Source organism: Ascidia mentula, chromosome 5, assembly GCF_947561715.1.
Source record: "Ascidia mentula chromosome 5, kaAscMent1.1, whole genome shotgun sequence".
In the NCBI taxonomy this organism is placed as follows: Eukaryota; Metazoa; Chordata; class Ascidiacea; order Phlebobranchia; family Ascidiidae; genus Ascidia; species Ascidia mentula.
Genome location: NC_138570.1, coordinates 15,329,236 through 15,356,799, shown reverse-complemented (window position 1 = coordinate 15,356,799; position 27,564 = coordinate 15,329,236). Strand labels below are relative to the sequence as shown.

Genomic DNA, 27,564 nt, shown 5'->3' with positions numbered 1-27,564 from the left:
CAAGTATCGTTTCTAATATTTGCTGTCGAATAGATATTGTGTAGCAACACGCATGTTTCCCTGCTTAATTCTTTACACATTTGCACACCCGATTGGATAACATGCTACAGTAAAACTCTGTACAAATAGCTATTTGATTTTTACATGTTATTTTCTGTTGTTTGTTTCAAAATAACTCAAAAATGTTAGAGATCTTTGAAGCAAAGAAAAATTTAGGTTTGCTCATCCGATAATTTGTTGTTGTGCATGCGCGATTGCACGTGCTGTGCTCGGGGTCGTGTTTTTCATGGACTTTGGATATGCTAAGCTGAAGTAGTCTTGTGTTTACTTGATAATTTTCTTCTTGCTAGAGCAAGTGGTGAATATCTGTGCATAAATTACAATGGGAAGGTCTCGTAGAAAATATGGCCGAGATGTTGAACACCAAGAAAATTTTGGTAAACTGAACAATTAATATTTGATTTCATTTTTTTAATTCTGCAATGTATGCCTTCCCACCTTAAAAGCAGTCTGTGAGAGTAATGCATAGTTGTCCTTTTATAATTCTATTATTTTTGTTTTAGATGACCCAAACAAACTTATACTACCAACTCATACCAGTAAAAAAAGAAATTTGGGAGGTAACACAGTTCTTCCTAAGAAACTCAGTAAAAAGCAGCGAAAGAAGTTGGAAAAAGTTTTGGAAAATAAAAAGAAAAAAGAGCAGGTGTGCAAAATCATACACTTACTGCTTACATTGTTTCAGTGCTTTTGCGGAAAAAGTATAGCCTATAGACCTATACATAAGTTAGAACACCCCCTCCACATTTTGCTATATTGTTTTGAGGGATGTAAAACTGCGGTTGGCATTATGCAACGTAGGAGCGAACACTTCGGGCCAGTCGCGCCCGCTTTCGAGACAATTATTTTTCCTGCCGTTGGTACTCGCAACCCGTGTTTGAAATAATTATGTCTGCAGCAATTTCAATACAACAACTACAAAAGTTATGTTGTTTATTTTCACAACATACGAACTTCCATCTGCTGAACAACATCACCACGACTTGATGTGAATGCATTTACAAAATCCTTTCCCTTATCCATTGAGAAAATATGATAAAACTCCTGACTGTGTTTTTCGAACATGCTTAGCGCTTTGCAAATTACTTGTGCTGTTACGCCATATGAAAGTTTGACTAATTTGCCTAATTTACAACCATGCACGGTACTAGGAGCAAATAGCACACAAAACCGACGAAACAGTCCTTAATTGTACGATAACCAAGGGTATCCCTGAAACCCATCTGCCCTTATGCTTTGAAATTGTGGTTTCCCTTTAACCACGCGAGACATTTTGGGAAATTCATAGCCTTCTGATGGTATGCATGGCTCCTGTATAAATAATAACTTTTCTTCATCGTGTAAAAGATGCAAATCCTTGACAAATTGGCCAATGTCTTGAGACGCAGGCACCTATTTAAAGGACTGTTGCTTCAAAACAATAGCAGATGATTCCTCTGTGTCAGACTCTTCACATGTACAACCTGTATCACTCGATGTAGAAGCTACTTCACCGGAGAAATACTTAAACAGCTTTGACTGATGCATGTTGCTGTACTGTTTTGGTTTCGATTAAACTTTACTGGACCAACTAAATTATTTTGCAGCAAGTGATACAGCATTTTATTGCGTTCTCCAGACTCAAAAAAATGTGACGTAATAATCTACAGACGAAGAATCCCCCATTGTCGCAAAAAAATACGACTACAGGAAAAGGAGATAAACTCATGTCATTTCCAATCAGACATTCTCCAGTTAAGCCTCGCTTGTGACAACTTCCTGCGATTCGTATATTGTACTGAATCCAATTTCACACAACGAAAACGGAGATAGTCTGGCGTTAATGGGTTGTTTTTCGTAACCGCCAGATACCTATTTTAGCCTAAGCCAAACGCGATAATTGGCACATTTTAGCATAAGCCAAACGCGATAATTGGCGTGACCAAACTCGGACACCCCCTTTTTTTTCTATGTCTGCCACTGTCCGCGCACGACATTTTTTCCAATCTGGTACACATATAATATACACTTAAAGTTTATGTTTGATTTAGAGGCAACCTTTGAAGAAAGTTTTTTATTACTAAGAAAAACTAACATGTAGTTTGGTTGTTAAACAAAATAACTGCAATTAATGGGTTTATTTGATTCTGTTCTTTCTGTTGAAATTATGTTGTTTTAAAATTAAGTTTCTTTTCAACATCTTTTGGGCAGAGATCTGAACTCCTAACAAACCTGTCACAAGTGCAAGTGAAGGCGAATGAGCTTGCAATGTTGGATAGTGTTGCACACTTGGGCACCAAGAATTCCAAGCTCACTATTCTGTCAAAGAGACCCTTACCAGCTGATTTGAAGCATGCATTAGAATCACAAACTGACTCTGCTCTCACAAGCAGCTTAAAAGGTTGGAGTGGTCGAAGAAAGAGAAGAAAGAAGGAAAAAGTAATAGACTTGTCATAAGAATATAAATGATGTATATAATAAAAAAAAAAATGCTTAATAGGAACTTGGAAAGTTTTACTAGTACTTATGTTTTTTTAATTAGTTGAGTCACACAGTTACTGTTTATTACTGATAGAGTGTTTTTGAAAAAAGCCAAAACCTTCTGAAAACATCTGCTTTATTATCAGAAACTTCGCCCAAAAGATGATTTCAGTGCAAATGAGGAAAGTGAAAATGACTCTGTTTCAACCAATGCATCTGACAGTGAAACAGAAAATATGGAATCAGGTATATATAATTCTTATCATGTTTCATACGAAAAAACGTTTCTACAAGAACTGATGATATCTTATCATCAGTTTAAATGACACAGTTGGTGTAGCTCCAGGAATATATGGAGCTGAATAGACTGACATCACAGATAGGGTTTGTGTGGGTGGTGACATCATGTTGTTAACGGCCAACCACCACAAAAGGTTGGAAAATACGCAGTAAACGACTTAAAACGCAAAAAGTACATAATAAACGGCATAAAACACAATAAATGTTAAAATGACACATAACAATGTTGGTAATAGTATGGGTCAGTCTCTTCATTCTTAGAATTATGAGCAAATCCGTAAATATAGTTGCTACACATGTAAATACATGCAAACATTTCTATGACATTTGTCACCGTACTATGTTGTGTTTTGACTGATGATGTTTGTGTAGATTGTAGCAAATTTTCGAAAGATGAAATTGATGTTTCCTTGCAAGTGATGCAGCAGACTGATTGTGTAAGTGAGAAAATTGATTTGGGAAACAACCAACCTCACCCAGCTGACGAAAAACCTAAATCAGAAGATATACAAAAAGCATCAGTGTCAGGTACATTCTTGTGCTTGGGATTTTACAATTGATTTTGTAATAACTGAAATTTTACTTGTATGTCATGAACTTTGTATATACCAAAAACATTCCATTTATATTTTACGATACACCTCCATGTATTGTTTAGAAACCGTATCTTTGACTTGTGATCCTGCAATCTACATTGAGCTAGATAGAACCCCAGAAATTCAGGTGGTACAAAATTAACATCAACTAAATCCTGAAATACATTTTTAATATCAAAAAATGGTTGAACATATGTTTCAAGTTATGTATATACTTCATTTAGATAACTTGAATAATTTTTCCTGTTTCAGGAGTCTCGTCTTCGGCTGCCAATACTTGCTGAAGAACAACTTATTATGGAGGCAATTAAAGAACACGATATTGTGATTGTTTGCGGTGAAACAGGTTCTGGAAAAACAACGCAAGTTCCACAATTTCTGTATGAAGCTGGATATACAAGGTATATACATATAAGTAGTATCAAATAAGGAATTTTTAATAACTTGTTCATTGCACTTACAAATTACACCCCCCCTGCATATCATATGCACAACAAGGTATGTATACAGGGCCTTATTGTGTGTATAACTTATATTAGTTTATAGCATATTTTTTACAACATATTTTATGTTCAAAGAAAAGGAACAATTGGAATCACTGAACCTCGAAGAGTCGCAGCCGTAAGCATGTCCAAGCGTGTGGCAACAGAGATGAATTTACCATGTAGTGAAATTTCCTATCATATAAGGTTTGTAATGTGATTTGTGAGATGAGAGGTTTGTAATGTGATTTCTAAAAGTTTTGTACACCCAGCATTGCTGTTTGAAGTATTTGCAATTTGCATTGTCACAATGCTAGCATAATAAAAGTAGTCATAAGCTCCCAACCAAAGCGTATCAAGGGTGGTCCAAGGGATCCAGATCCCCCTTTAAAAAATCCTGGATACGCCCATGCTCCCTACTATTTTGCTCTATTTTCACAACGCAAAGCAATACAAAATAACACCAATAGTAATTTATTTTCAACAGATATGACAACAATGTAACAGCAGACACAACAGTTAAATTCATGACTGAAGGTGTTTTAACTCGTGAAATGAAAGCTGATTTTCTTCTTTCCAAGTATTCTGTGATAATTCTTGACGAAGCTCATGAAAGAACTGCTAACACAGATGTATTAATTGGATTACTATCAAGAGTTGTTCCGTTACGGAGAAAGGTTAGTATGATATTTATATATATATATAATTATATTTGTGCATCAATACTGTGTACTTTTACTTTACTTTCCAATATTTACACAATAAATAGAAAATTCTCCAAGTATGTTGATTTTTGAAATATCCAAACTGGTCCTTGTCCAGTCCTGGGTGCAGTTACAACACAAACATTTTTGTAATTAAAGCATTGAATGTTGGTATTTTACATAATCACAATATACATTACGTACTGAAACTGTTTTTTTTTTTAATTTCAGAAAGGCAATCCCTTAAAACTAATAATCATGTCTGCAACACTTAGGATTGAAGATTTCACTGAAAACAAAAACCTTTTCAAAATTTCACCCCCTTTGCTAAAGGTAAAATATTTTCTAAATTTGTTTAATTATTATTTTTAAAAATATTTTAAAACAATACCTTGCATTGTGTTAATTGCCTTAAGTCACCACTAGATTTAGTATATGTTTATTTATCTGTTTTGATTTGTACCCAACCCATGTTATCGACACAGATTGAAGTGAGGCAGTTTCCAGTGACTGTTCACTTTAACAAGAAAACTCCACACAGTGATGACAAAAACCAATGTCCGTATCTCAATGAAGCTTATAAAAAGGTTGGTGTTTTATGCAAGAACTTTTTGTATATGCATATGTTTATATTTATTTTCATTGCCTGTGAACTGTTTTTTGTAAAGTGCGTTTTGTTCTCAGATTTGTAAAATACATCGCACTTTGCCATCTGGTGGAATTTTGGTGTTTGTTACTGGAAAGCAAGAAGTGCATGCTTTAATTAGAAAACTCAATAACACTTTTCCAACTACATCTGGACAAAAACGTCTCTGTGAAAACAACAGGGAAACTGGTAAAAAATTGTGAAATTTTATTTACTGTGCAAATAACTTCGAAATAGTTTGTATTTTCTTGTTTGTGAAAAGTTAATTTAAGAATTAAAAATGTATATTTTAGGTTATTTGGCTAAAAATTTTAAGTCATAAGAGCAACAAACGCTTGGTATCTAATTTTTTACAAGTTATACAAGAGAAAAGTCATTTGTTGCATACAATTTAGCACATATAGTATCGCTAAACAAAACAATGCATATAATTATGTTTGGCAGAAGTGTTTTTCTGTTTCAGAAGCAAAAGAATTCAATCTGGACAATTACAAAACAGAAGAGTTGGCAATGCCTGTTGATGATGAAAATGAAGGTTATTTACCCACTGAAAGTAATCCTGTACTATCAGACAATGATGATGGGTCCGATTCAGAAGTGTATCTGGTAAAAATGATTACATTTTACTGGTTTTTATGTGCGTAATTTTGCTTTTTTAATGAGTATAATGTGTTTGTAGTTTTAATATGTTAAATTAAATGACCAAATTAAATAATATTTCTTTGTAGGATGACAGCGCATACACCACAGAATGTGACTCCAACCTTCCAATGTATGTTCTACCTCTCTACTCTCTACTGCCACCTTCCAAGCAAAAACTAGTTTTTGATCCACCACCGGAGGGCAACAGGTTAAATAGTTACATGCAAATTAGGCTCTGGGACTGAGTATCAATTCTGGTTTTGTTTTGATGAAGCTTATCTTTGAAATTAATAAAACCAAATGTCAACTTAATAGTATTTTAAAACACAAATGTTAGCAGTTGTTTCAGAAACAAAAATTATGCATGCACAGATGTACTTTAGTCCTGGTATGGTGCAGATTTATAACACAAAAACAATATGTTAATGTTGAGTGACAGCGCAACATTTGTACAACATATATACCTGATAGTGTGATCATTCTCCAGCATTTTGGTTTGTAATAAATGGTGAGCTAATTGATGTTGACTAGGTTAATCTTTTTTAAATTTAGATTGTGCATCATTGCCACAAATGTTGCGGAGACTTCACTTACAATTCCTGGCGTAAAGTACGTTGTTGACACTGGAAAAGTTAAAAAGAAGTTTTATGACAAGGTGTGTAAACTTAATTGTCTGATTTTTGATCATTCTATTGCCCTCTTTTTGAGTTCCCTGAAGATAGTGATATGTAAAAGACCCCTCCACAGACCTGCACAGACAGATTCTTGCAGTATATTATGACAATATTCCTTTTTGAACCACTTTTATTTCATAGCATTGTATAACTATGCTTTTATCATTTGACTTGATGTTAAATGTCTGTGGCTTTAGTTTCCGGTCAATAAAGAAATCTATTCCATTACACAGATGACTGGTATCTCATCGTTCCAAGTTATGTGGGTTTCGAAAGCATCAGCCAATCAGAGAGCTGGAAGGGCGGGTCGCACAGAACCTGGTCATGCATATCGTCTTTACTCTTCAGCTGTTTTCCAAGATTTCGATGATTTTGATTTGCCCGAAATTTCAACGAAACCTGTTGCGGGTCTTGTACTACAGGTAAGGTTCCCTCCATATGAGAAGTGGTTGTTTTAATTCAAGGATAATAGCAGTATTATCTTGTGTGTGCTAGTCTGCTACACACCATGCAATTCCCACCACAGCCCATTTAGGAGAGCAGTAGCTCTGTACAACCAGGATTTTGTGTTTAAACCTCACCAGTAGCAAGATTAGTTGCATGAAGTGGTTTTTATTTGCTTTCTAAACATGGTAGTCAACTTGCGATCTCAGTGTAACGTAACAACATATATTTAAGTTGAGATTGCCAAGTAAGTAAAGTCCTTTAGGGTTAATTGTTATTGCCGTGACATACAAAAGTATACATTGTCTCTGCATTCACAAAAACATATTTAATCTGTAAAATGTATGTAAAATAGAAAAATGTGTTTCATTATTTAATCGTCACTTGCTTAAATTTTAAATTAATTTATCAAACATTTTGTTCACTATTGTTGTGCTAACTCTATTCAGATGAAATCAATGCACATTGATCGCGTTGTGAATTTCCCTTTTCCTACTCCACCACCATACGAGACGCTAGAGAGCGCTGAGAGGTTGCTTATAGCATTGGGTGCAGTTAACTCCCCACCTCCAGCACTCAACCTGAGGGCTGAGAAAAAAGGTGAAACATGGAAACAGTAAAATTGATGCTCAAATAAAAGAAATATATAAAAATATTTCCATACATGCAGAAGTCACTTAAGCGTGTAAAAATATTACTTTTACTTTGTAGCTGATTGTAACATTTATAAAATTTAAAAATGTTTCTTCCCGAACACGCAACTTCAGTATTGATGTCAAGAATCTAGTATATATAATACCTCTGAACTCATCAGCACAACGTCCACTTTGTTTCATGGCTGGCATTTTTATTTTATCCCTCGCAGCTCGTTTCAGTGGGAAAATTACCGAATTCGGAAAATTGATGTCCACGTTTCCTGTTCATCCACGTTTCGCTAAAATGATCGCCATGGCAATGGAACGATCACCAGGGAATGACGTCGTCGCCTATGTCATTACTATAGTCGCCGCGCTCACCGTTCGGGTAAGCAATTTCTTTTGGTGGCGAAACATTGGAGAAAACTTGTAATCGATGCTGCACGACATTAAGTTAATATCGCATGTAATTCTGTTTGTTCCAGATGATTTATGAAACAGGGTTGCGTAGGTAGAAAATTGTTTTCTGGTGACTTCAAATATCTTTTGATTTTCAGGAGTTATTTATATCGCCAGTTGCAAGTGATTACGAAGGTGCTGACAAGGTAAATATTCTGTGATTGCATTTATGATTTAAATTCAACATCAGATAAATTGATTCGTTTTGTTTCCCTCCCAACAGTAAAAAAAAGACTTAGTAAAAAAAGTTAAAATTAAACAAATGTACAATTGGAGCCACCTCAGAAAATTTGGGGTAATTTTTTTTTTACTTTTAGTGACCTCATATCATGGCACCATTGCTAATTTTTGCTGTTACACGTCTGTTGTAATTGAAGTCCTAACTGACGCCAGAAAACAGCTTTCTGCTTTAAAAAGCCCACTTGCATTTAGTACAAACCTTTTTAGGGGGCCAATTTTGTGTTTTCAGGATAAAGCGAGACAAATTAGAGCGCGTTTGCACCACTTGAAGACGCTGTGGAGTAGCGTGGGCGGTGGAGCGGAACGCAAATCGTTTGGCGATCTCATGGTGTTGCTGGGGGCGGTTGGTGCAGCTGAATACGCAGGAGCGACGCCAAGCTATTGTGCGTCTAACTGCATTAGGTAAACCTGGATATATCAATTACAAATTTAATATGGTTTATATAGCAGTGGGAACCACTGACATAATCCATGCACGGTGAATCTTGTTTATTGGCGAAAAACACCAGTTAGACAAATTGCTGATCAGAACTCTACCAAATACCACCCAATAATGTTGACAAAGAATGCAATAAAATTAAAGATTGAAATTATGTTGATAACATCTCGCCTTTTATGTTTAGAACAAAAGCGCTTGTGGAAGTCCGAAAACTGCGAGCTCAGCTTACTAACACAATCAACTACGTCACTACCAATTGTGACGTATACATGGATCCCAAGATGGATCCTCCAACAGACGAACAGGCAAGTATCTGTGTGGTTTGCCATCAATCTTGTATCGCGTTGAAAGTTAGCGCTGTTGCAGATAAGTTACAGTTAAGAAAACAATATTTTAAAGTTTTTCTTGTAGCAACCTTTGCCAAACATTTTGTTTATGTGAATGCAGGTTTGCTTGCTTCGTAAAATTACCGTCGCTGCGTTCGGAGATCACGTGGCCCGAATTATTCCGAAAAATCCCGATCTCCCCGCATCCGAGTCGAAAAAAATGCGCGGAGCTTATCAGTGGTAAGATATTTCCAGCATCAAGCAGTCTTGGCTGTAGTTTTTTTGTCTGTGTTTAAACATATAACGAGCATTTTTGCCACCGTTAATTTGCAGTGAACTAGATCATTTTTAAGCAATGTGGAGCCAATAATATGAATTTGTGTATAAGCTGCAGACTGATGAGACCTTTTAGGTCGAAACAGTGGCCATCTGTCTGCAGCTTATACATAGATCATTTTTATTTCGTCTTTCTCTTGGGTTGTTAAATGTGAAATCAAACGTGTATCAGGATTTCATTATAGGGCTGCGGTTCTATACAATAGTTGAGAAATAACTTCTAGCTTAAGAGTTTTTCGTCTTGTATCTATTATTACGTCACATCCAATTGCAGCCTTCTTTTGGATTCTCCTGTGTTCATTCACCCGGAATCAGTGTTGTCACGTGATCCACTGCCCACCTACGTCGTGTTTCAGGAGATTGTAGAAATGGATGAGGGCAAGCGTACTTACATGAGAGGTACACATACTTGTGACGTCACAGTTTCATGCCTATAACCGAGTCACTGGCGTAACAGCAATTATATCGCAATCAAGACCTAATTGTTTTGTTTGGTTTCGTACTATGTTGTACATAAAACATGAATTAAACCTTATATTTGAGCTAAGTAACGGAGATATTCGAAATTAAAACGACTTTTTGTTAAAATAGCTGTGTTTTGTAGCATGCACGCTTTTCAACGTATTGTTGTTCCCTCAACAAAGTTAAAGATTCGGTCTGAACAACACAGTAACTTGTAACCAATTCTTAACATCACACGGAAGCATTGTTGTCAGTAACATAATAACTACGCCTTTCTATTAAACTTTTAATATTGGCAAAAAACTTACAACAATCACGTGTGGTTAAATCCGAGTGTTAATACTTTTTTTCCATCCACTTTAACAGACGTGGTTGCGATCGAACCCGAGTGGCTTGCCGCTTTCTGCCCCAACTACTGCTCCTTCTCCAAACCTCTCACCACCATCGAACCGGAATACAAACCGCAAAGCGGTGACGTAACATGTCACGTGACTGCCACGTACGGGCGGTTGGCATGGCAACTGGGTGAGGTTGAAATCTCTTACCCCCAAGGATTGGAAAGGTGAATGTTGTGTTGTTTTTATCTTATCCCAATTGACATGTGAACGTTTGTACATGAAGGTATCGATGGTTTGCTCGATTCCTGCTCGAGGGAAAGGTTGTGACGTCACTGAAACGATTTGTGACGTCATTGCTGTCGCGGCCGGCGACGATGGTGAAGACGTGGTCGAAGTAAGGGATGTGTGTAATCTTTTGTTCAGAATCGCAAGGGAAAATATTAGATTTCCTCTTGTGATAATTTGTCGCTATGCGATTAGAGCAAAACATGTCCGAATTCGATTTGTCAGGAAAGTCTAGTGTTTCATTTAAAACATAGTCATCTACCCCCTGACTTTAATTCTGCTGTACAAAACTTTGTTTGAACAATTTCTCCTTAATAAACTTAATTTTTTTATTCAGCCTCCAACCTCGCACGGAAACAATGTTGGGAGCTCTTAGCAGTCGGGGTGTGGATTCCAGGAAGAAACTTCTAGAAGAGTGGAAGCAAAGTCCGGCTTGTAAGTTTACTTACACAGGTTATTGGACTTTTTTATGTGTCACAATGTAAGAGCACAGAAGTGCATTTGGTGCCTAGCTTTTTGGTCCTTATGATATCAACCAAATTATACAGTAATATTTTCATTGATATGAATGGTTGGTTTCTTGTTTAATATTGGTATTCTGAGTAAGTAATCGCATACAAACGCGATATTACTTTCTGTTACCCTAACTTACTGAACCCCCATCGAATTGCATTTTGTACATACATTACCTATTTAAATGATGTTTTAGAGCACACAATGTAATATATGACTGAGTGGGTCCAAAGTAGTGTTCCTGTAAGTTGCACTGAACCTCTATGTATTGGGACCTAAGCAAAAATGTTCAATTCAGTGTAAGTTCAAACTTATTATTTTTTCCAAGCTTCAGTGTAAGCCCAGTATGAATTTATCACTGCTACTATGTCTCAGTTACAAACAGTTTATGTTCGTTCACAGTTTTAAGAAAAGCATATTTGGAGTGGGTACCACCTTCATTACACCAACAAGTTATGGCTTCGTGGCCTCCAGGAAATACTTGAATTCAACATGAAAACATCTTTGGGAATATGTGGTGTTCCTTCGTGAAGAGGAAAGTTCCCTGGGATTGAGAAACGCAACAAGTTTTTGACATGGTGAATACCTGGTTTGATCGGGTTGCGTCGAAGATACGGTTGGACAACGGATACACTGCTGTCACTTCATCGCGAATCTCCATTCAGAGGTTTCCAAGACGCGGGCGAATTTTTGAAAATATCCGTTGCTACGCACAAAGCGTATTAGAAAGATGAAGGGATTTTGGTATCAATTTTGAGTTAATGTTCTTGATAGATACCACGACGACAAATTATTACGCCATGTTCAATTTGGGAACCACAATTGTAACGGACAACATACTTTCCTGACCTGTGTATATTGAAGTAGTATCGTCTTTATGTCGGATTTGAATTCACCTGTCGTATATTCCTTAAAATATTCATGGGTTGTTATTTTATTTGTGCAACTTGAATTTCATTTCGCACCCAAATTATTTGACATTAACAGTCTTTTGTTTTGCATCAAAAACAGAACCAAGTGCTTCCTATTTTTGTTTTATATGGCATAGTAAATTTTTAACGAAACAAACGTTAGCAGACGTTTCGAACACGGCTGTGCTCATCGTTAGTGGTGCTAACCAAAGACGATGTAACAACAGCAGGCAGACAAATGTAAAGAAGAAACAAAACAAGACGGAGCAGTTGTCCTAAAATTGAGTTTGGTGGTCATTTGCCTTCATGCACCTGGTGACGGTTTTCTTCTTTTTCAGGGCGTTTCATCATCCAAGCATAATAACCACTTCGTGGTTCGTTGTCATGTTTTAGTGTAGTTTACTTTGAAATTGCGGTATCAATACAGCTCGTTTATTTTATTCCAGAAGAGCAATACATTGTAAATTGCAACTATGTTGTGTCTGTCTGGTCAGACATACAGCATTGGTTGCGATCTTTTCAAGGTAACAATAGCGAATCATCCTTGCGTCTATACACTGCTGCAAAACAGTGATTTGTAAATACATACCTTTGGCAAGTAAGGAAGCACCAAGTCGACAAGGTCTTGTTCAGATGTGTATGATACCTATTCTAACCGGTGCACGCCCATAGCAAATTAGACTCGCCGAAGATCGATTTTTGTATCTCACTCGACTTTATCATGTAAAACTAATTTTAATTCAGATACCTGACATGACACAGTGACCTTATTAGATCAACAGGAAACTTAGCTGATTAAAATGCAGTCGTTATGTTACTGTAATTTTGTACATACAAATTTTGGATCAGTTAGGGCTTTACATTTTTAATGACGATACAGTTGCTATATGCCCTTGCGTGTGTTTACTATTGTGCCCAACTCCAAATAATTTGAAAATAGGTACTGATATAAATGTGGTCAGTTGATTAATATGTGTTATCTGTAGTAGCTTATTGCATATTACGCTTTGGTAAAAAGGCTTGAAAAATGCATAAAATATAGGCCTACGTTGTTACCAACCAACGTCTACACAAAACGAACTCACAAAAATAAAGCACATCGAGCAAAACCTAAAGGGTAAAATCTAAAATATGTTGGGAGGTCATTACTTTATTATACAAGATGACGTAGCAACACCAATAAGATTTACATAAGCATAATTTCTACGCTAAATGCATTGCGACACTACACAACTACAAAATTCACAGTAACAACATAAAACACGTTTTTACTTGTTTTTTGCGTTCAAACGGCCACGGGCTACTTTCAAGTTTTCCTCAGTTTCTTTTATACGTTTGATCCTATGGTCTGAGTTTTTGTAGTCGGTTGCATTTTTTCTGGCTTGAAGTGCTTTTTCGAAATAGCTTAAGGATTCTTTTGGGTTCGACATATTACTTGTTATGTGACCCATGTCGTGTAGACAGAGACCGTAAATGCGAAAGTGGTCCGCTTCATTTTTATAAAAATCTTCAATTTCTTCGATCATGTTGAGGGTGAGATCCCTAAGTTCTTTCCACTCGTTTTCCAAAGGTTTGCAAGACATTATAAATTTAAGGCATGAGTGTACTTTAAGTGTCTTCTTTTCGAGGTTTACAACATTCATTTTAGCGATTATTTCGCACATTAGAACCATTGCAGTTATCGCATTGGTTGTCATTGGACTGCGGCCATTTTCTTTGGCGATGTTCGCCACACCCTGCACACATTCCGTAATTTTTAGAAAACTTTGCACAGACTCTCCTTTGGCAAAATACAGTGCAGCCACGTGGTAAAATACAATCGCATTTGTTAATTCGCTACCATGGCGATTTTTGGCCAAATTGAAAATGTCGTTTGGTGATGCTTTAACATTTCCACATATTGCGTCACAAATTTCTATTGCTACATTTTGCAATGCGTTTTTTCCATCAGAGTCCTTATAGCTTGCTTCATAACTTGATATTCCTTTGCTTATTAAAGCTGAGAGTTCAACGACTTGTTCTGTTTTATTCTTTGGTGGGATTTTTCGATTCAAATTTAAATTCTCAAGTGTTTCTGTGATGGTGAATCGATTTAGTCATTGCACAGAGATTAAACTGTTAAGCAGAATTAAACGAACGGAAGCTACTGTTACGTACCAATAATTTCGGTAAGATCTGAAACCGACATTTCATTTTCAGTTTCGTCATCACTTGATATATCTATAAAAACATTTGTCATATTATCATAGGATTCAAATTAAGAAACCGTTTTATGTAACTTGCCTGAAAGTGCTGTAGTTGTGGTACCAGTTAAATTTGACATGTCACTCACTCAATACTTTTTTCCAGTTTTCCTAAAGTGTAAAGATCAACACTTCCTGAGGGATGTAATGAAAGGAAATGTTACGCAAATAAAAGTGCATATAGGCTGTACAACATCAAAATTCAAAATCTCAAAATGGGCAGCAAAAAGCCTATTGGTCGCACTGTCTAATGACTTTTTGCCTCCAACTCTTTCTAACAGATGACCTTCTGTGAGAAAGATAGACCAACTTCAACTCAAGTTGCTTTGGAGCTCAAGTATTTATATGGACTTGCCGCAACAAAGCAACAACGCATGTTCAATATCTTCATTGTTTGGAGCCTGGTTGCCATGGAAGGACACAACACATGCCATAAATAACAAGTCTTTCAATTGTGAAAGTTTGTTTTCATTGAAAATGAACGATTCATTTCATTAACCCATTCACACATATTTGTGCAGACTCGACGCTTTATCTGTTTCCATGCGCGAGGTCACTTGATTTTGAAATCTGTTCCGATAAAGCGTCGTGTTATGAACAATGGGATGAGGCTCGTACATTTTGTAGAATAACCTTGCAGATTTCTTTCGCCACCTTTTGTATGCATCGGACATAAGTGTTGTTGGTGAGATTCACGTGTATATCGTTGCTCGACTTGGAGAGTTTCTGGAACAACATTCTTACAAATTTGATATGTTGGATAATGCATAAAACTAAATGAAACATGTTATTGCAATAGAATCTTTGTCTTCGGGCCAGTATGTTTGTCTTCAAAATAATTAAAAATATTTTTGAATTATACTGGGGCCAATAATTATGTTCTAATACGAAACTTTGCTATAGGAAAATACCTAAACCACTAATTAAAAAACGTATTCCGTAACCTCGTCTACAATTGGCTGTTGCTCAGACCTGTCCCTTCTGAAATTTGAGGTGGTAAATTCCAAGCTATTGTTCATGAACAGAGAAGTGGCGCACAAAAAACAGAACAATTAACTTAAAAAAATACAAGCTTTGTTTTGCCTGTCTGGATAGAAACAAAGCTGTGGTCGTATGAATTCATCTTTTCATAGTAACAATAGCGAATGTTTATCGTTGCTTTTAAGTTAAAGTTTCGTCCATCAGGCATTTGTTTTGGTCATATTGTAAGTTATATTGCCTTAGCTAACGATAAACATTCGCTATTGTTACAATGAAAAGATGAATCAGCAACGTTTCGTGTTCATGACAACTTATCACAATACCTTTTCTTATTTGTTTGGTTGACAAAAATTCTTTAAAGGACGCTACAATGACATTCATCGCTGTTTTCACTAAAAACAACATAACAGTGGCAAGGTCGGATGCGGAGAAAACACGGTTACCACGTGACCACGCAATACATTTCCAACCAATTGCAATCACTATATGTATGCACTTAGTTAAGAGTGTTGCTACGTTATCAAGCCTTGTAAATGTATGAAAAGTTACGATGTCACTAAGATTGAACATATGTAGCATCCCAGAGATCACATCTAATACCGATTTCTTTCATAACTTTGCAATTTCGTTGCACGCAACCCTTTAATTCCTGACCGTTTCTTTACCCCTTTTCTTGTGTATGTGTAACGAGGTTTTCAACCAACCCTAATGATTTAACATGTAGTCACCCTCAAGGAACACACTTCGCAAACCTTTGAAATGCAACACCATAGGGTAAGAGTCACAAGTCCCGGGTCAAAAATCATTTGCGGATAACATTGTTTGTATTGGCGAAGCTGACAACACGTAATGTTCGTTTCAGAAAAAGATAAGTCCTTCGGAGGAGTTTGGACGGACTGAGAGCAAAATAGATGCACACGTTATTATGCATACAATTTGTCCTATCATTTCTGCTGATCCTGCAGCCACATGCATTCACGTAAGTACGGCGACCTTTTCAACACATCGAGCACAACGCGTAAATAACGTTTTGCGTGATAGGGGTGGTACTACGATCATGTTCATAAAATGTAACTCACGCCTGATCGAGTCGAGCAACTACGTACTTGGGATGACATGTGGAAGTCAGAGAGGAAGGTGGGTTGTCAATCGCTGGGGCTTGTTTGAGATTGAGATAACGCCTAATACAGGTAGATATGAGCGGGGATGGAAAACTGGCTTGTGAGTAATATTGCAAAACTCAGAACGCAACAATTTTATAATCCCCATATAAAAGCCAAGTTCCTTTTGTAGGTGAATGGAACAAAAATTTGGTGTGCAGACCTGTGTAAGTTGGCTTTCTGTATACTGTGGTTACAGAAATCCTATAATTGTTGACAACCAGTATGTCAAAAAAACAGAACTTCATCATGTTCAGGGCAATTTTGTTGTAAATACAGTTGATAATGAAAAACTATGGGATCATAATGTTCAGCATATTGTTATCTTTGGCTTTCTTATTCAAAGCTATCAACTCCAAGCTTTGGCACCCAAGCAAACAGCTTTATTATGCGCATATCACACTAAATTCACAGGCTAATATATGTTGGTTACTCAATAAACATACTTAACTACAAATCGCCGCTTTTTCAAGCATAGTAATAACATAAAAGGAAAATACACACAGAAATCACTAGGCATATCACTATTTTAAACAAACTATTTTGGCTACTTAGTTTTGCTTTTTGCCAGGCGCGTTTTCGCTGTTTCTAAGTTGCGTTCGGTATTACGGATACATCTATTTCTGACATCCTGGTGAGAGTAATCATTAGCCCTTTTTCGGGCACCGAGTGCTTGTCCGAACATTTCAACCGACTGGTTTAAGAGAGACATCTTGAAATATATGTGGCCTAGATCATGCAAACACGCGCCGTACACTTCTTTTGCGCAAACGTCATCACCGAATTCACTTTCCATATCTTTTTTTACGTCGAGACACAACATTTCACATTTATTCCAGTCGTTTCGCATGAGCTCAATGGAACATATGTAATGACCACACCATGCAGTTAGAAGAGTGCTAGATTTAGGTTTTATGTTTTTCATCTCCTTGATAAACGTAATTATTTTTTCCATTGCAAAAACCGCATCTGTCGGGACACCCTTATCCCTATGTTTAACAGTCTCCTTAATACCTCGGCAACAATCTCTCACCTTCTCCGCACTTTCAATTGAATTCAACTGTGAGTAATAAATGGCAGCAACGTAATAAAGTATAATGGCGTGACGGTAAACACCTTTTTCGGACATCTTTCTTGCTAACTCATGAACCTCGCCTGGTGAAGCTCGAACATTTTGGCGAATAACTTTGCATATTTCCTTCGCCACCTGGTACGTTTCTTCTTTGCTGCTTGATTCCTTGCAACATCTTTCGTACTTGGATATAAAATACGAAAGGTCAGTTTGAACCGAAGCCAAGCGTTCTTCTTTAGTGAGCTCGTTTTCTTCTTTGCCTTCAAGTCCTTGGAGTTTTTCTAGGACCAAATTCAAATGTCAACAACCAATCGAGCTTGACAAATAACTGTTAGTATCTGGGAAGTACATTTAAACAGGATTCGATCAGTTTAGTAGGTATTTACCGAGTATGTTGGATAGGTCCTCAACTGTCATTTCATTCGTGTTCTTAACATCACTTGATGATGAATCTAAACAGTATCAATAAAAATAGTGGTTTAAGTTTAGGCGAATGTTTAGTTTTGTCTTTAATTTTACCTGACGGATATGTGGACTGCATTTCAAATGCCGGTTTCTGTTAAAACATACATTTGTAACAATATATATATATATATATAGCTTACCAGTTTTATTGCCAAAAAAAAATTCACGCGTTTACCTTTAAGCCATTTCTTTTGATTGATTCCATGTTTGATTTCATATCGTGCCTCAGAGCTTGCATATCTTCATCTGTCACCTCAAACTCTTCTGAAATCTCTTCACCATTGGTCATGAAAAACTTTTGCGATCAGATAATATTAAGTACCTCGGTGTATACATTGATGACAAAACTAACCTGGACTTCCATTAGATCGCTCTCCCGTCCATCATTTAAAAAAAAAATCCGCCAATATTTCACATCTCAGTATTAACTTCCTTTTTCATCCACCCTGTTAGCAGTCCGTTTTTCCCTTTTTTCTTGTAGTCCTCCTGTCGTTTATTGCGTTTCTTCTGTCTTTTTTATGGTGTTTTTATTTGTGTTTTTATGTATATTCCACTGTACACTCTACGCCTAAATGAACAATTTACTGCCGTAGGATCCGTTGTTGTTTCAGACCTAGGAGCGCTGCACACCAACATCATCATCAGCAAGACCTACGATGATTCAACAAGCGCAACCTCCATACGATCCCGACCATCTCCAACCAAAACCACCACGTTTGGACTGTCCTCGGGACGTTAAGGTCTGTCGATGTGGATCAAAGGAAACGTTCTGAGAACCGAGTTGGCGTTTGCGTTTCGATGGGTTTTGCTTTGGCCAGCACGGCCGGGTGGCCACCTTTTCGTCACATGCAGCTTGTCGCAACCCATCACCTCCCAGTGCGACTGGCTGCGATCCTACGGCAGACGGTGATTCTCCGTGAGGAAATCACCTTTACATGGGCGCCTGACTCGATAACCTTTATGGTTTTATCGGTGCCCATGCCATTTCATTTCCTTGTTTTTTGTTCGTCGCGTAGTTGCTTTTCTCGCAAAAATAAACATGATTTGATTTGATTTGAAATCACAACTTCAGAGGAAGAAAACTCGCCGATGTTATCACCAACATTTCTGTCATACTGACGTAGTAGTTCGTTAACTCTTTTTAGAACCGCTTTGTCTGCCTCAAATCTTTTGAAAGAATTCGCTGCTTTCTCTGTTTCGGCCAAAACGGTGATGATGAGGCTTTCTCGTTCAATATTTTCCACCTGAATCCCATCCACCCTCTCTATGGCTTTAACGATTGAGCTGACGAACTTGTCCGGGTCAACTACTTTCCAAGCATAATAACCCGCTTGTGGTTCGGTGTTGACACAACAATCGCCCGCGTTCCCTTTCAGGTGCAATACGATCCTAATCACTTTAACTTTGTATTTATTCGACGACATTTTGCACTATAAGTCTACAAATGACTAGAGGAGTACAAAACAAATAACCTTTCTGTTCCCTATGGGGAGTTATATTACTACCATGCGTCTTTTAAAATAATTACCAATAGTTTTTGTAACCTACCAGCTGTTAAACACTTATTGTTCCTGGCACTCTTCTAAACCTGTCAACCTACTGTCAAAGTTTTTTGTTCATTTTCATTGATTTCCATTGGAAATCTGGTTGCAAATGTCATAGGAGAAGGTCCCAGCGAAACATTTATACCTCGATTCAAACTTTTTCGTGTTGCTTTGTTCTCAACAAACAAATGGTACATTGTGTTTGTTTATCTATCTTCATATAATGTGTTGGGTTTATCGCTCAGACCTGTCCCATCTGATGTATGAACTGGTGGATTCCAAGTCATTGTTCATGGGTTGTGAAGTAGCGGACGAAATAACTTAAAATAATACATAACAAAACAACTATGTTGTGGCTGTCTGGACAGAAATAGAGCATTGGTTGCGATCTTTTCAAGGTAACAATAGCAAATGTTTGTCGTTGCGGAAACAGATATTAGAAATAGACCTTCGTTGACAGGCAGTCAGTACGTTGCCAAGCTACCAAATTATTTGTTTTTTCTCATGGCTCATTGCCTCAACTACGTTTCTTGTTTATGAGAACTGATCAAAACACGTTTTGTTACTTGCTTTGGTTGATACAAATTCTTTGTCAATCAAGGGCTCTACAATGACATTCATCGCTGCTTTTACTCAAAACAACCCAACATTGGCAAGGTCGGATGCGGAGAGAACACAGTTATCACGTGACCACGTCGTACATTCCAACCCAATTGTAATCACTATATGCATGCCCTTAGTTAAGAAAGTTGCAACTTTATCAAGCCGTCTGGATGTATGAAAAGTTACGATGTCACTAAGATTTGAACAAATGTAGCATCCCAGAGATCACATCTTTTCTTTCATAACTTTACAATTTCGTTGCACGCAACCCTTTTATATTACTGACTGTTACTTTACCCCTTTTCTTGTATATATTATTGTATATGTGTAAGGAAGTATTCATATACAATCAACCCTAATGATTTAACATGTAGGCGCCCCTTTGGGGGGCAACACATTTTCGGAAAGAGCAACAAGCTCCGGGTCAAGACATTTTATCGCGTTATGTGTTGTCAGTTCAATTTTTAACATTGTTTGTAGGTTCCAGAAAAAGATAAGTCCTTCGGAGGGTTCGACAGACTGAGAGCAAAATAGATGCACACGTTATTATGCATATCATTTGTCCCTTCATTTCTGCTGATCCTGCAGTCACATGCCTTCTCAGGAAAGTAAGCACGGTGACCTTTTCAACGCATTGAGCGCAACGTGTGTGCAACGTTTTACAGCATCTGCTTCCTGTTAAGCAGCTACTACAACAGGTGACGTGTGTATACCTGTGTACTACGTAGCTCGTTCCAACATTACTGCAAGAGCGATCAGTCGTTGTTACCATGATGCGGTAAGTGTTTCTGAAGTTTTCTGACGTTGTGAATAGAGTCAGGCGATTATGTCGAGAAGAAAACGCCCTCCAAATTTTTGGATTGTGGTATGGGTTTGTTTGATCACAGCAAACTACTGCTCGTGCGAACGAAATAATGCAACAAGTGACGGTAAGTAACTGATTTAAACCTAACCTAATCGCCTGTGAATACCTCTAATATCCCTGGCATTGAAAAGTTGGTAAACAGATAAAACTTGGCAACAAACATGAAATTATAAATAACATTCTCTGCATCTTTTGCGTTATTAATACCACGTTGGTGTTACTATTTGTTTATGTCCAATTTTTCTTCTTCTATGATGTGAGCTTCGTCTGAACCTGTGCTTGGTCAAAAAAAATACACAAAAAAGGATTTTTAAAATTGTTTTGAAACCTACCGCGTGGTAACTACCTATTAATGTCTTCTTACAGAACGCCAGTGTGCTCAAGTGAGGAAACATGCGTATTTGCAATCCCCGAGCACTAAACTCTGTAAAGCAACGTGCATCAACTTGTCAGCAAGTAAGAGAGTCGAGTTGCAACAAAACATAAATAGCGCATTGTTTCTAAATCATGGAAATGTGTTTGTTTGTCTTTCAGAAAAAGAAAATTTTGCAATAGCATTTGACGAACGAGGTACGTTTAGATTACAGTTAGAATGAGTTTTTATTTCAAATTTTAAAACTGTATTCTTTCGCAGACGGGGTGTGCTGCTTTAGTTATAAAATCGGAATATGTCACTCAGCAAACGATACCAGCATCTCAAACATGGACGGTATTTCACGTCAACGCTATTAAAAAATAATGTTTTCAATGTCATTTAATAGTTTGTGGACAACAATAATCATTAGTTGTTTGTGGATTGCCGAATTTTATTGTCCTGGTTTGACTAAAATTAGTCATGGTCCTTTGGATTAAGTTTTAGTCTGTTTCTGTATCGGACGAATGCGAATCTAATTTTTGTGACATTGCTGTAGAGTTAACTATCTTGGCGCATTCAGATACATCATGCATTCGTGGCAGTCATCGGTTTAGGAATGTTGACCAATATTTGTACGCAAACTTCAAGATTAGCAGTGTGGAAAAAATCCGTGGAGGTAAAAGGAATCTAAAATCGTCACCTGAATATAAACTGTGGCCAATTTGTAATAGATTTATACTAATTAACTAATATATGGTTGTTATATACAATTTGTGGGTCTCGGTTAGCGTTACTTTAAACATCTCAACCTGGGAAAATGAAGATATTAACGCCACGTTATTGTCTATAATCAAACGTACAATAGTAATCATTGATTCGTTTGTTGAAATATTTATTCTTTTTTGTACTTAATTACAAGATCTTGTTTAAAACTCAATAAAACTTTGCACAGGGGAAGGGTGCACTAACGACGATACATCCGGATGCACAACCTTAACATTTGTAATATCCCCTTGCAATGATCAAGGTTTTACTCAAACAGTACAAGGTATAATATACCGCTACATGTATGTTGATATGAAGGCACTAGTTTGCTTATTGTTTTTTTATGGAGTTTTTTGATAGCTCACCGAAATCAAACAATAAGTTGCCTTTTTCTTTGATGGCAGAAACATAATTTATAGTTTAATGGCAATAGTTTAAATTTTTTCTAATTTGGAAAGTTCTAATTTGGAACACCCTGTTTGCAGCTCGCCAATGTTATGGCTTTTTTTGCACAAACATTACAAATGTTTGAAGAAAGAAAGATTATTACTTTGATAGAAGACGAAAAAAACTATGTATCTTCTGGTGATGAAAACCTTTTTGAATGCGTCACCAGTATAGCGCATTAGCACCGGTTGAATATAGATTTTCGTTTACTTCAAACACGCAATAAATTTACATGTGCAATTTTATACGTTTGATTGAAAAGAATTGGTAACCAGACTGCAGTTTTAATCAAATAATACCTTATAATGTTTTTTAACGAACAGAATCCAATTCGCCATCTGATTTACCCGAAGCATCCACTCAAGGTTCTATGACCAATGACCATGACAAAATAACTGAAGCATACACAGAGACATTAAACGTTTTAACTGAAACCACTGAAGCACTGAATTCAGGTTTCACAATCAGTGCAAGCAATTGTTTTTCTATTTAACATAATTTTGGATTTATTCTTTTGCAGGACAAGAACAAAACCTTAGCAAAGCATTGTCGATGTGCAGCAAAAACCATACAGAAGATCCTCAAACATGTTTAGCTTCCTTCTTTGGTGACGTCAGATCTCTGGCTTCGAAAGTCAAGGAAAACCAAACAAAATCCCTTGCCTTCTCGACCACTACCATCCAGTACATTCGATTACCCGACATATCGTTCTGGTCGCAATTTGCAACGTTTGAATCAGCGGCTAGATCTCAATTACTCGGGTTTTTCAGCTTGCCTCGTTTCAACCGTGTCAAAAGGTCCCTGGAACCGGTTCTGGTCTATTTTGTTGAATTGGATCTTCCGTTAGTCGACTGGATCCCCCTTTATCCTAGGTTGCCTGAACGACAAGGCTCTTCGTGGCATTTGAGTAACAACAGTCAGTACTATCCGACCAGTCGAGCACCGTTCGTCCGAATCATGGTGGACACGATCGCAGACGGCTTACCATTACCCGTTGGGAGAAAATTTGAAATCAACATGAAAGGTTGTAAAATTTTGCTTTGTGGGATGTTATATTTTGACATGTGTTAAACAATTGAAATATCGGTAAATTGTCATTGATTGCTTGACTACTTTTTGGTTGCCACATAACTTATCTTCTTAAATTACGTTTTTGCACATAGCTTTATGTTTAATCTAATTTTAGACAATTTACTGGAAAAGATTATCTTTTGTAGTCAATACAATAAATGAAATCGAGGTTCCAGTTGCATTGTACAACACCTATCGTTCATGGTTCAAGATTCTCTCCCACGGCTTCGAGTGTCTGCAGATGAACTTGACCAATAACGAAGGTTTCTCTGCACATGGTTGCTCAAGCGTGACTGAAGGTCACGTAGTCACGTGTTCTTGCGACAGCTTGGGCTTGTACACCACTGTTCCGCGCGTTGTGGCACAATTATATCCTTCCGGATTGAGTGTAAGTAGGCTACTGATTTAGGCAATCGGTCAATGACAAAGCTTGGACTGAGTTAAAATTTAGTGGTTGTTTAAGATACAGATATATATCATGTCTCTAAAAATGTAATGTAGAATTAACTAAACCGTTGGATTTACCTAAAAGTGAAAATTCGACGCAATCCTATTACATTTCAATTTTTTTTTCTTTAAAGCTGATCTTCACCATTGGTTTGATTGTGGGCATGACGTTGCTTGTAGTCACCATACTCTGTTTGAGACGTTTGATGCAGAAGATAAAGTGCGACCGGATAGTAGTGCAGATCAATCTAATACTGGCCCTAATCGCCCTACACTTTGTGGTTTTAATCGAGTCTTACGCTTCCCAAAACAAAAATGCATGCATAGCAGCAAAATTTCTTACCCACTACTTTCTTTTGGCAACAGGTGGGTAAAGTTTTAAATGGATTTTTCAAGACTGATTTTTTTCGATGTAATTGTGGGCGCATGTCCTGATTGAGCCACGCCATGTGATTATGTGTTGGTGCTTTTGCATGTACACAGACATTCACTCTTGTAAACTACAAAACTAGTCTATTGCACCACGAATTTAAAATTAAGCTCGTACAAAATGTTATAAGGTGATAGGGAATGCCGAGGCGCGGGCGTGTTTACCAGGAGTATATTTTTTAAACAGGTTGCTTTGCTGTGGTGGAATCCATCACAATTTTCAGTAACCTTCACACCCGATCTCTCCGATACAAACGTCTTCATCCCAAATCCCTTATGGCCGTACAACTTTTTGCTGGATGGTGTTTTCCGCTAATTATTGCTGCAGTCGCTATGGGTACCGGTCTGACTGCCGACGATTACGTAGCATTTGGCCAGTACGGCTATGACCGATGTTGGTTCCCAACCGGCTCTGTTAACCACCTGGCCGCTGTTATCATTCCTTTGGGTATTTTCTTTACACTTGTCGGTTTCACCGCATTGCTCTCAGCACTCTTTATAAGGAAGGCAAAGAAGGCATTTCGCAACGAGACGTCAACCGTGACAGATTATGACGTCATGACGGTGAAAGACGTCGACCTAGATCACGTGATTCGTATGCTCCTTGAGCACATCGGGGTCAGCATTTTGTTGCTGGTTCCATGGACTCTATTCTTTATATTTGGTAAGCTCTCCTTCACTCTAGGTAGAATATTTTTGGCTAGAATCTATGACAGAAACAGTTAAAATGTCTACCCAAAAGAACCGTGCATGTTTATTATCCAGAAGGCTTTGTTTCGCTTGTGTAACATTGATGAATAGCTTTACTTTATTATTGTAGCAGCTACCAAGTTGGATGATGGGCTGCCCCGGATCTACAGCACCTTTCTACCTATTTCAATTCAAGGTCTGCTGGTTTTTATCATTTACTTTGCTACCAGCCCAGAGACAAGAGGATGTTTTGGGAGAGAGTCCACTTACTCGACCCGGTTTAATCTCTATTGGCTTGGACCGAAGAATGAAAACGGTGTTGTCCAACTTACAAAACTTTCTGCTAGTAATGAAACTAACTTGGAGAACTGATTTGTGCTACCACGATTAAATAAGACAGACTGAAAAGCGCACCAAAACTGGATTTCTTTAAAAATTCGATTTTTGACTTCGTTTCTAAGTCTTTAAACAAATTACGCTTAGAAAACTAGATGTGATTTTAAAATCTAAAGGACGCACTTTGGATAAAAATGCACAGTTTGCAATGATTGACAAATCATCCTGTGCTATATATTTTCCTAGTTTTGTGATGTCATGCGGTAATACTTCACAATTTGTTCACAATTGTTACTTTCCGATACCATTGGAAATATCTGATTGTCCCACAATAATATGTTGCACACTCAATGCATTTAATGTACGCCAGTTGACGTGATTCCCGCACAGTTCTCGTAATACTTACGTCTAACGTTAGTGTCATAATGCTGTAACGCGAAGGAAATCCCGTTTAACAGGAATCACGTTACATTTAATCAGATATGTATGCAAGCCACTAGCTATCACTCTGTATCACATAATAATTCTCGTAATGATGACGTCTGAAGTAATGTCACTGCGCTCAGGAAATCTCTCAGCACGATTCGCGTAGCATTTAATTACGTATGTATAATGTCAATTACAAGAAATCTCTGTGCCCGTTGCTAATATTTCTGTGACTACTATCAGCATAAATTGGCAGATTTCATAACAACGTAAAGCAGAAGTTTGTTGGTTTATTCCTTGACATCTATAATGGGCAGATGTTGATACTTTACCGATCAAATGTTTTGCAGTCGCTCACAGCTTTGATTACTTCATGCGATCTTCCTTTTGCTGTTTAAATTGTTTTTGCTGGTATATAAATATGTGTCTTTTTTACACAATGCTTCTAGAATAACTGTTAAATTTGTGTTCATTTCACCAATCGTCGAATGCTTTCTGGCAGTTTTTTGTAATAGTTTTTAGTTTCCTCATGTTTTGTATTTTGCCTTTTGCTCTGGTAAATGCACCCACCTATTGCATGTACTGCTAAATGTTAGTTTTTACTTGATTTAACGTTAAAACATGGAAGTAGTGGTGCGATTTATTATGACACCATGGCACTGTAGTAATTTTACACGAAGTTGAAAAGAAATAACTCAAAGTTTGGCAGTGTTTCCCAAACGCTTTTTCGCATTTTGGAACGAAATTTCGAACTAAAGGCTAAATCTGCAGTGTGACTCTACTCTGGTGTTTTGTATTCGCGTGTCTTCGACTGCCTTTCTCGTTAATCGAGTTGTGTGCTCTAGCATATTTTACATAATTCGGAAACTGCAGTCTGAAACGCATGAGTTTTGACTATAAACGAATCGTACATAAATTATAAAGAATTCCCCATTTCACAACCCTTGTTACAAGTTTCAGCGACCTTTTCTTTAAGAGTAAACGGCAAACCTACTCATTACGACAGGCATTTGGCCTACTATACGGCTTATCCGGTCCCTCACAAGCGTGCATTAACTGTGTCCTTGGTAACAAGTGACGATGAACAGTATACGTTTAACTTATCTGGCATGTAGTTACAGTTGTCTGATATATCTTGTCATTACAGAAAACGCTCACGCATTCCTTCTAATTATTTGATGAGTGCTGAGACGGGGCGAAATCCATGGGTTGCCACAATAGATTTTACCTTGCGGTAATTCCCCAGAAAACAGTCCCTCCACGTTTGTATGCCGACCTAAGCATATGACAATTTTGCCATTGAACAAACTAGAACAAACTAGGTTATCACTTGCACCAAATAAAACAATTTATGGACGTTGTTTTTCGCAAATATAGCAATATCATGATGCAAACATGCATGCAGCAATGTTTCCTTAATTTCTGTGTATGATAATTTCTGTTCTGCACGTTCTGTACATGTTTGAGCTGTACACGATATTTTAATGTAGTTAAAGTTTCCAGGTTTTCTGCATGACCTACACCTGTTATGAACCAAAACTTCAGGACGACCCCCAATGTAATGATACGGGTTGGATCGTATTTACCAGTCTAACTTTGTACAGTATATTATGTTCATTGCATCGGATCAAACAGCTTTTCTGATTATTGATTCGAGCATGATCAAAAACAGATCTTGTTATGTTGTGGCCTCTCGGGTAGATGTACAACTTT

At 37.3% G+C, this 27,564-nt stretch overlaps 5 protein-coding genes across 5 annotated transcripts; 3 read left to right on the top strand and 2 right to left on the bottom strand.

Annotated features, from left to right (window-relative positions):
- Positions 1 to 287: 287 nt before the first annotated feature.
- On the top strand, positions 288 to 12,019 carry LOC145901353 (putative ATP-dependent RNA helicase DHX37). Its single transcript, XM_082989002.1, has 27 exons — positions 288 to 437; positions 564 to 706; positions 2,251 to 2,478; positions 2,667 to 2,766; positions 3,193 to 3,348; positions 3,479 to 3,543; positions 3,669 to 3,817; positions 3,995 to 4,105; positions 4,386 to 4,575; positions 4,834 to 4,935; positions 5,088 to 5,189; positions 5,287 to 5,437; positions 5,712 to 5,854; positions 5,977 to 6,098; positions 6,443 to 6,545; positions 6,798 to 6,986; positions 7,458 to 7,608; positions 7,874 to 8,031; positions 8,201 to 8,248; positions 8,572 to 8,744; positions 8,966 to 9,086; positions 9,229 to 9,347; positions 9,718 to 9,842; positions 10,272 to 10,467; positions 10,527 to 10,637; positions 10,866 to 10,963; positions 11,444 to 12,019. The coding sequence occupies exons 1-27, from the start codon at positions 383 to 385 to the stop codon at positions 11,524 to 11,526; spliced, it is 3,492 nt and encodes a 1,163-aa protein (XP_082845128.1). The 5' UTR covers positions 288 to 382; the 3' UTR covers positions 11,527 to 12,019.
- A 940-nt stretch (positions 12,020 to 12,959) lies between these two features.
- LOC145901373 (uncharacterized) lies at positions 12,960 to 14,332 on the bottom strand. The gene is made up of 3 exons (XM_082989031.1): positions 14,236 to 14,332; positions 14,110 to 14,172; positions 12,960 to 14,026 (listed from the first exon to the last, which is right to left on the bottom strand). The coding sequence occupies exons 1-3, from the start codon at positions 14,273 to 14,275 to the stop codon at positions 13,221 to 13,223; spliced, it is 909 nt and encodes a 302-aa protein (XP_082845157.1). The 5' UTR covers positions 14,276 to 14,332; the 3' UTR covers positions 12,960 to 13,220.
- Positions 14,333 to 16,752: 2,420 nt separating this feature from the next.
- On the bottom strand, positions 16,753 to 19,307 carry LOC145901367 (uncharacterized). Its single transcript, XM_082989020.1, has 5 exons — positions 18,938 to 19,307; positions 18,049 to 18,144; positions 17,928 to 17,964; positions 17,795 to 17,860; positions 16,753 to 17,689 (listed from the first exon to the last, which is right to left on the bottom strand). Exons 1-5 carry the CDS (start codon positions 19,295 to 19,297, stop codon positions 16,884 to 16,886), a joined length of 1,365 nt encoding a protein of 454 aa, XP_082845146.1. The 5' UTR covers positions 19,298 to 19,307; the 3' UTR covers positions 16,753 to 16,883.
- A 1,539-nt stretch (positions 19,308 to 20,846) lies between these two features.
- Positions 20,847 to 23,324, top strand: LOC145903018 (uncharacterized). The gene is made up of 9 exons (XM_082991108.1): positions 20,847 to 20,949; positions 21,252 to 21,341; positions 21,420 to 21,455; positions 21,520 to 21,594; positions 21,821 to 21,916; positions 22,193 to 22,288; positions 22,776 to 22,907; positions 22,973 to 23,180; positions 23,300 to 23,324. Exons 1-9 carry the CDS (start codon positions 20,847 to 20,849, stop codon positions 23,322 to 23,324), a joined length of 861 nt encoding a protein of 286 aa, XP_082847234.1.
- A 440-nt stretch (positions 23,325 to 23,764) lies between these two features.
- LOC145903017 (adhesion G protein-coupled receptor D2-like) lies at positions 23,765 to 25,461 on the top strand. Its single transcript, XM_082991107.1, has 4 exons — positions 23,765 to 23,911; positions 24,105 to 24,336; positions 24,587 to 25,063; positions 25,220 to 25,461. The coding sequence occupies exons 1-4, from the start codon at positions 23,765 to 23,767 to the stop codon at positions 25,459 to 25,461; spliced, it is 1,098 nt and encodes a 365-aa protein (XP_082847233.1).
- Positions 25,462 to 27,564: the final 2,103 nt, after the last annotated feature.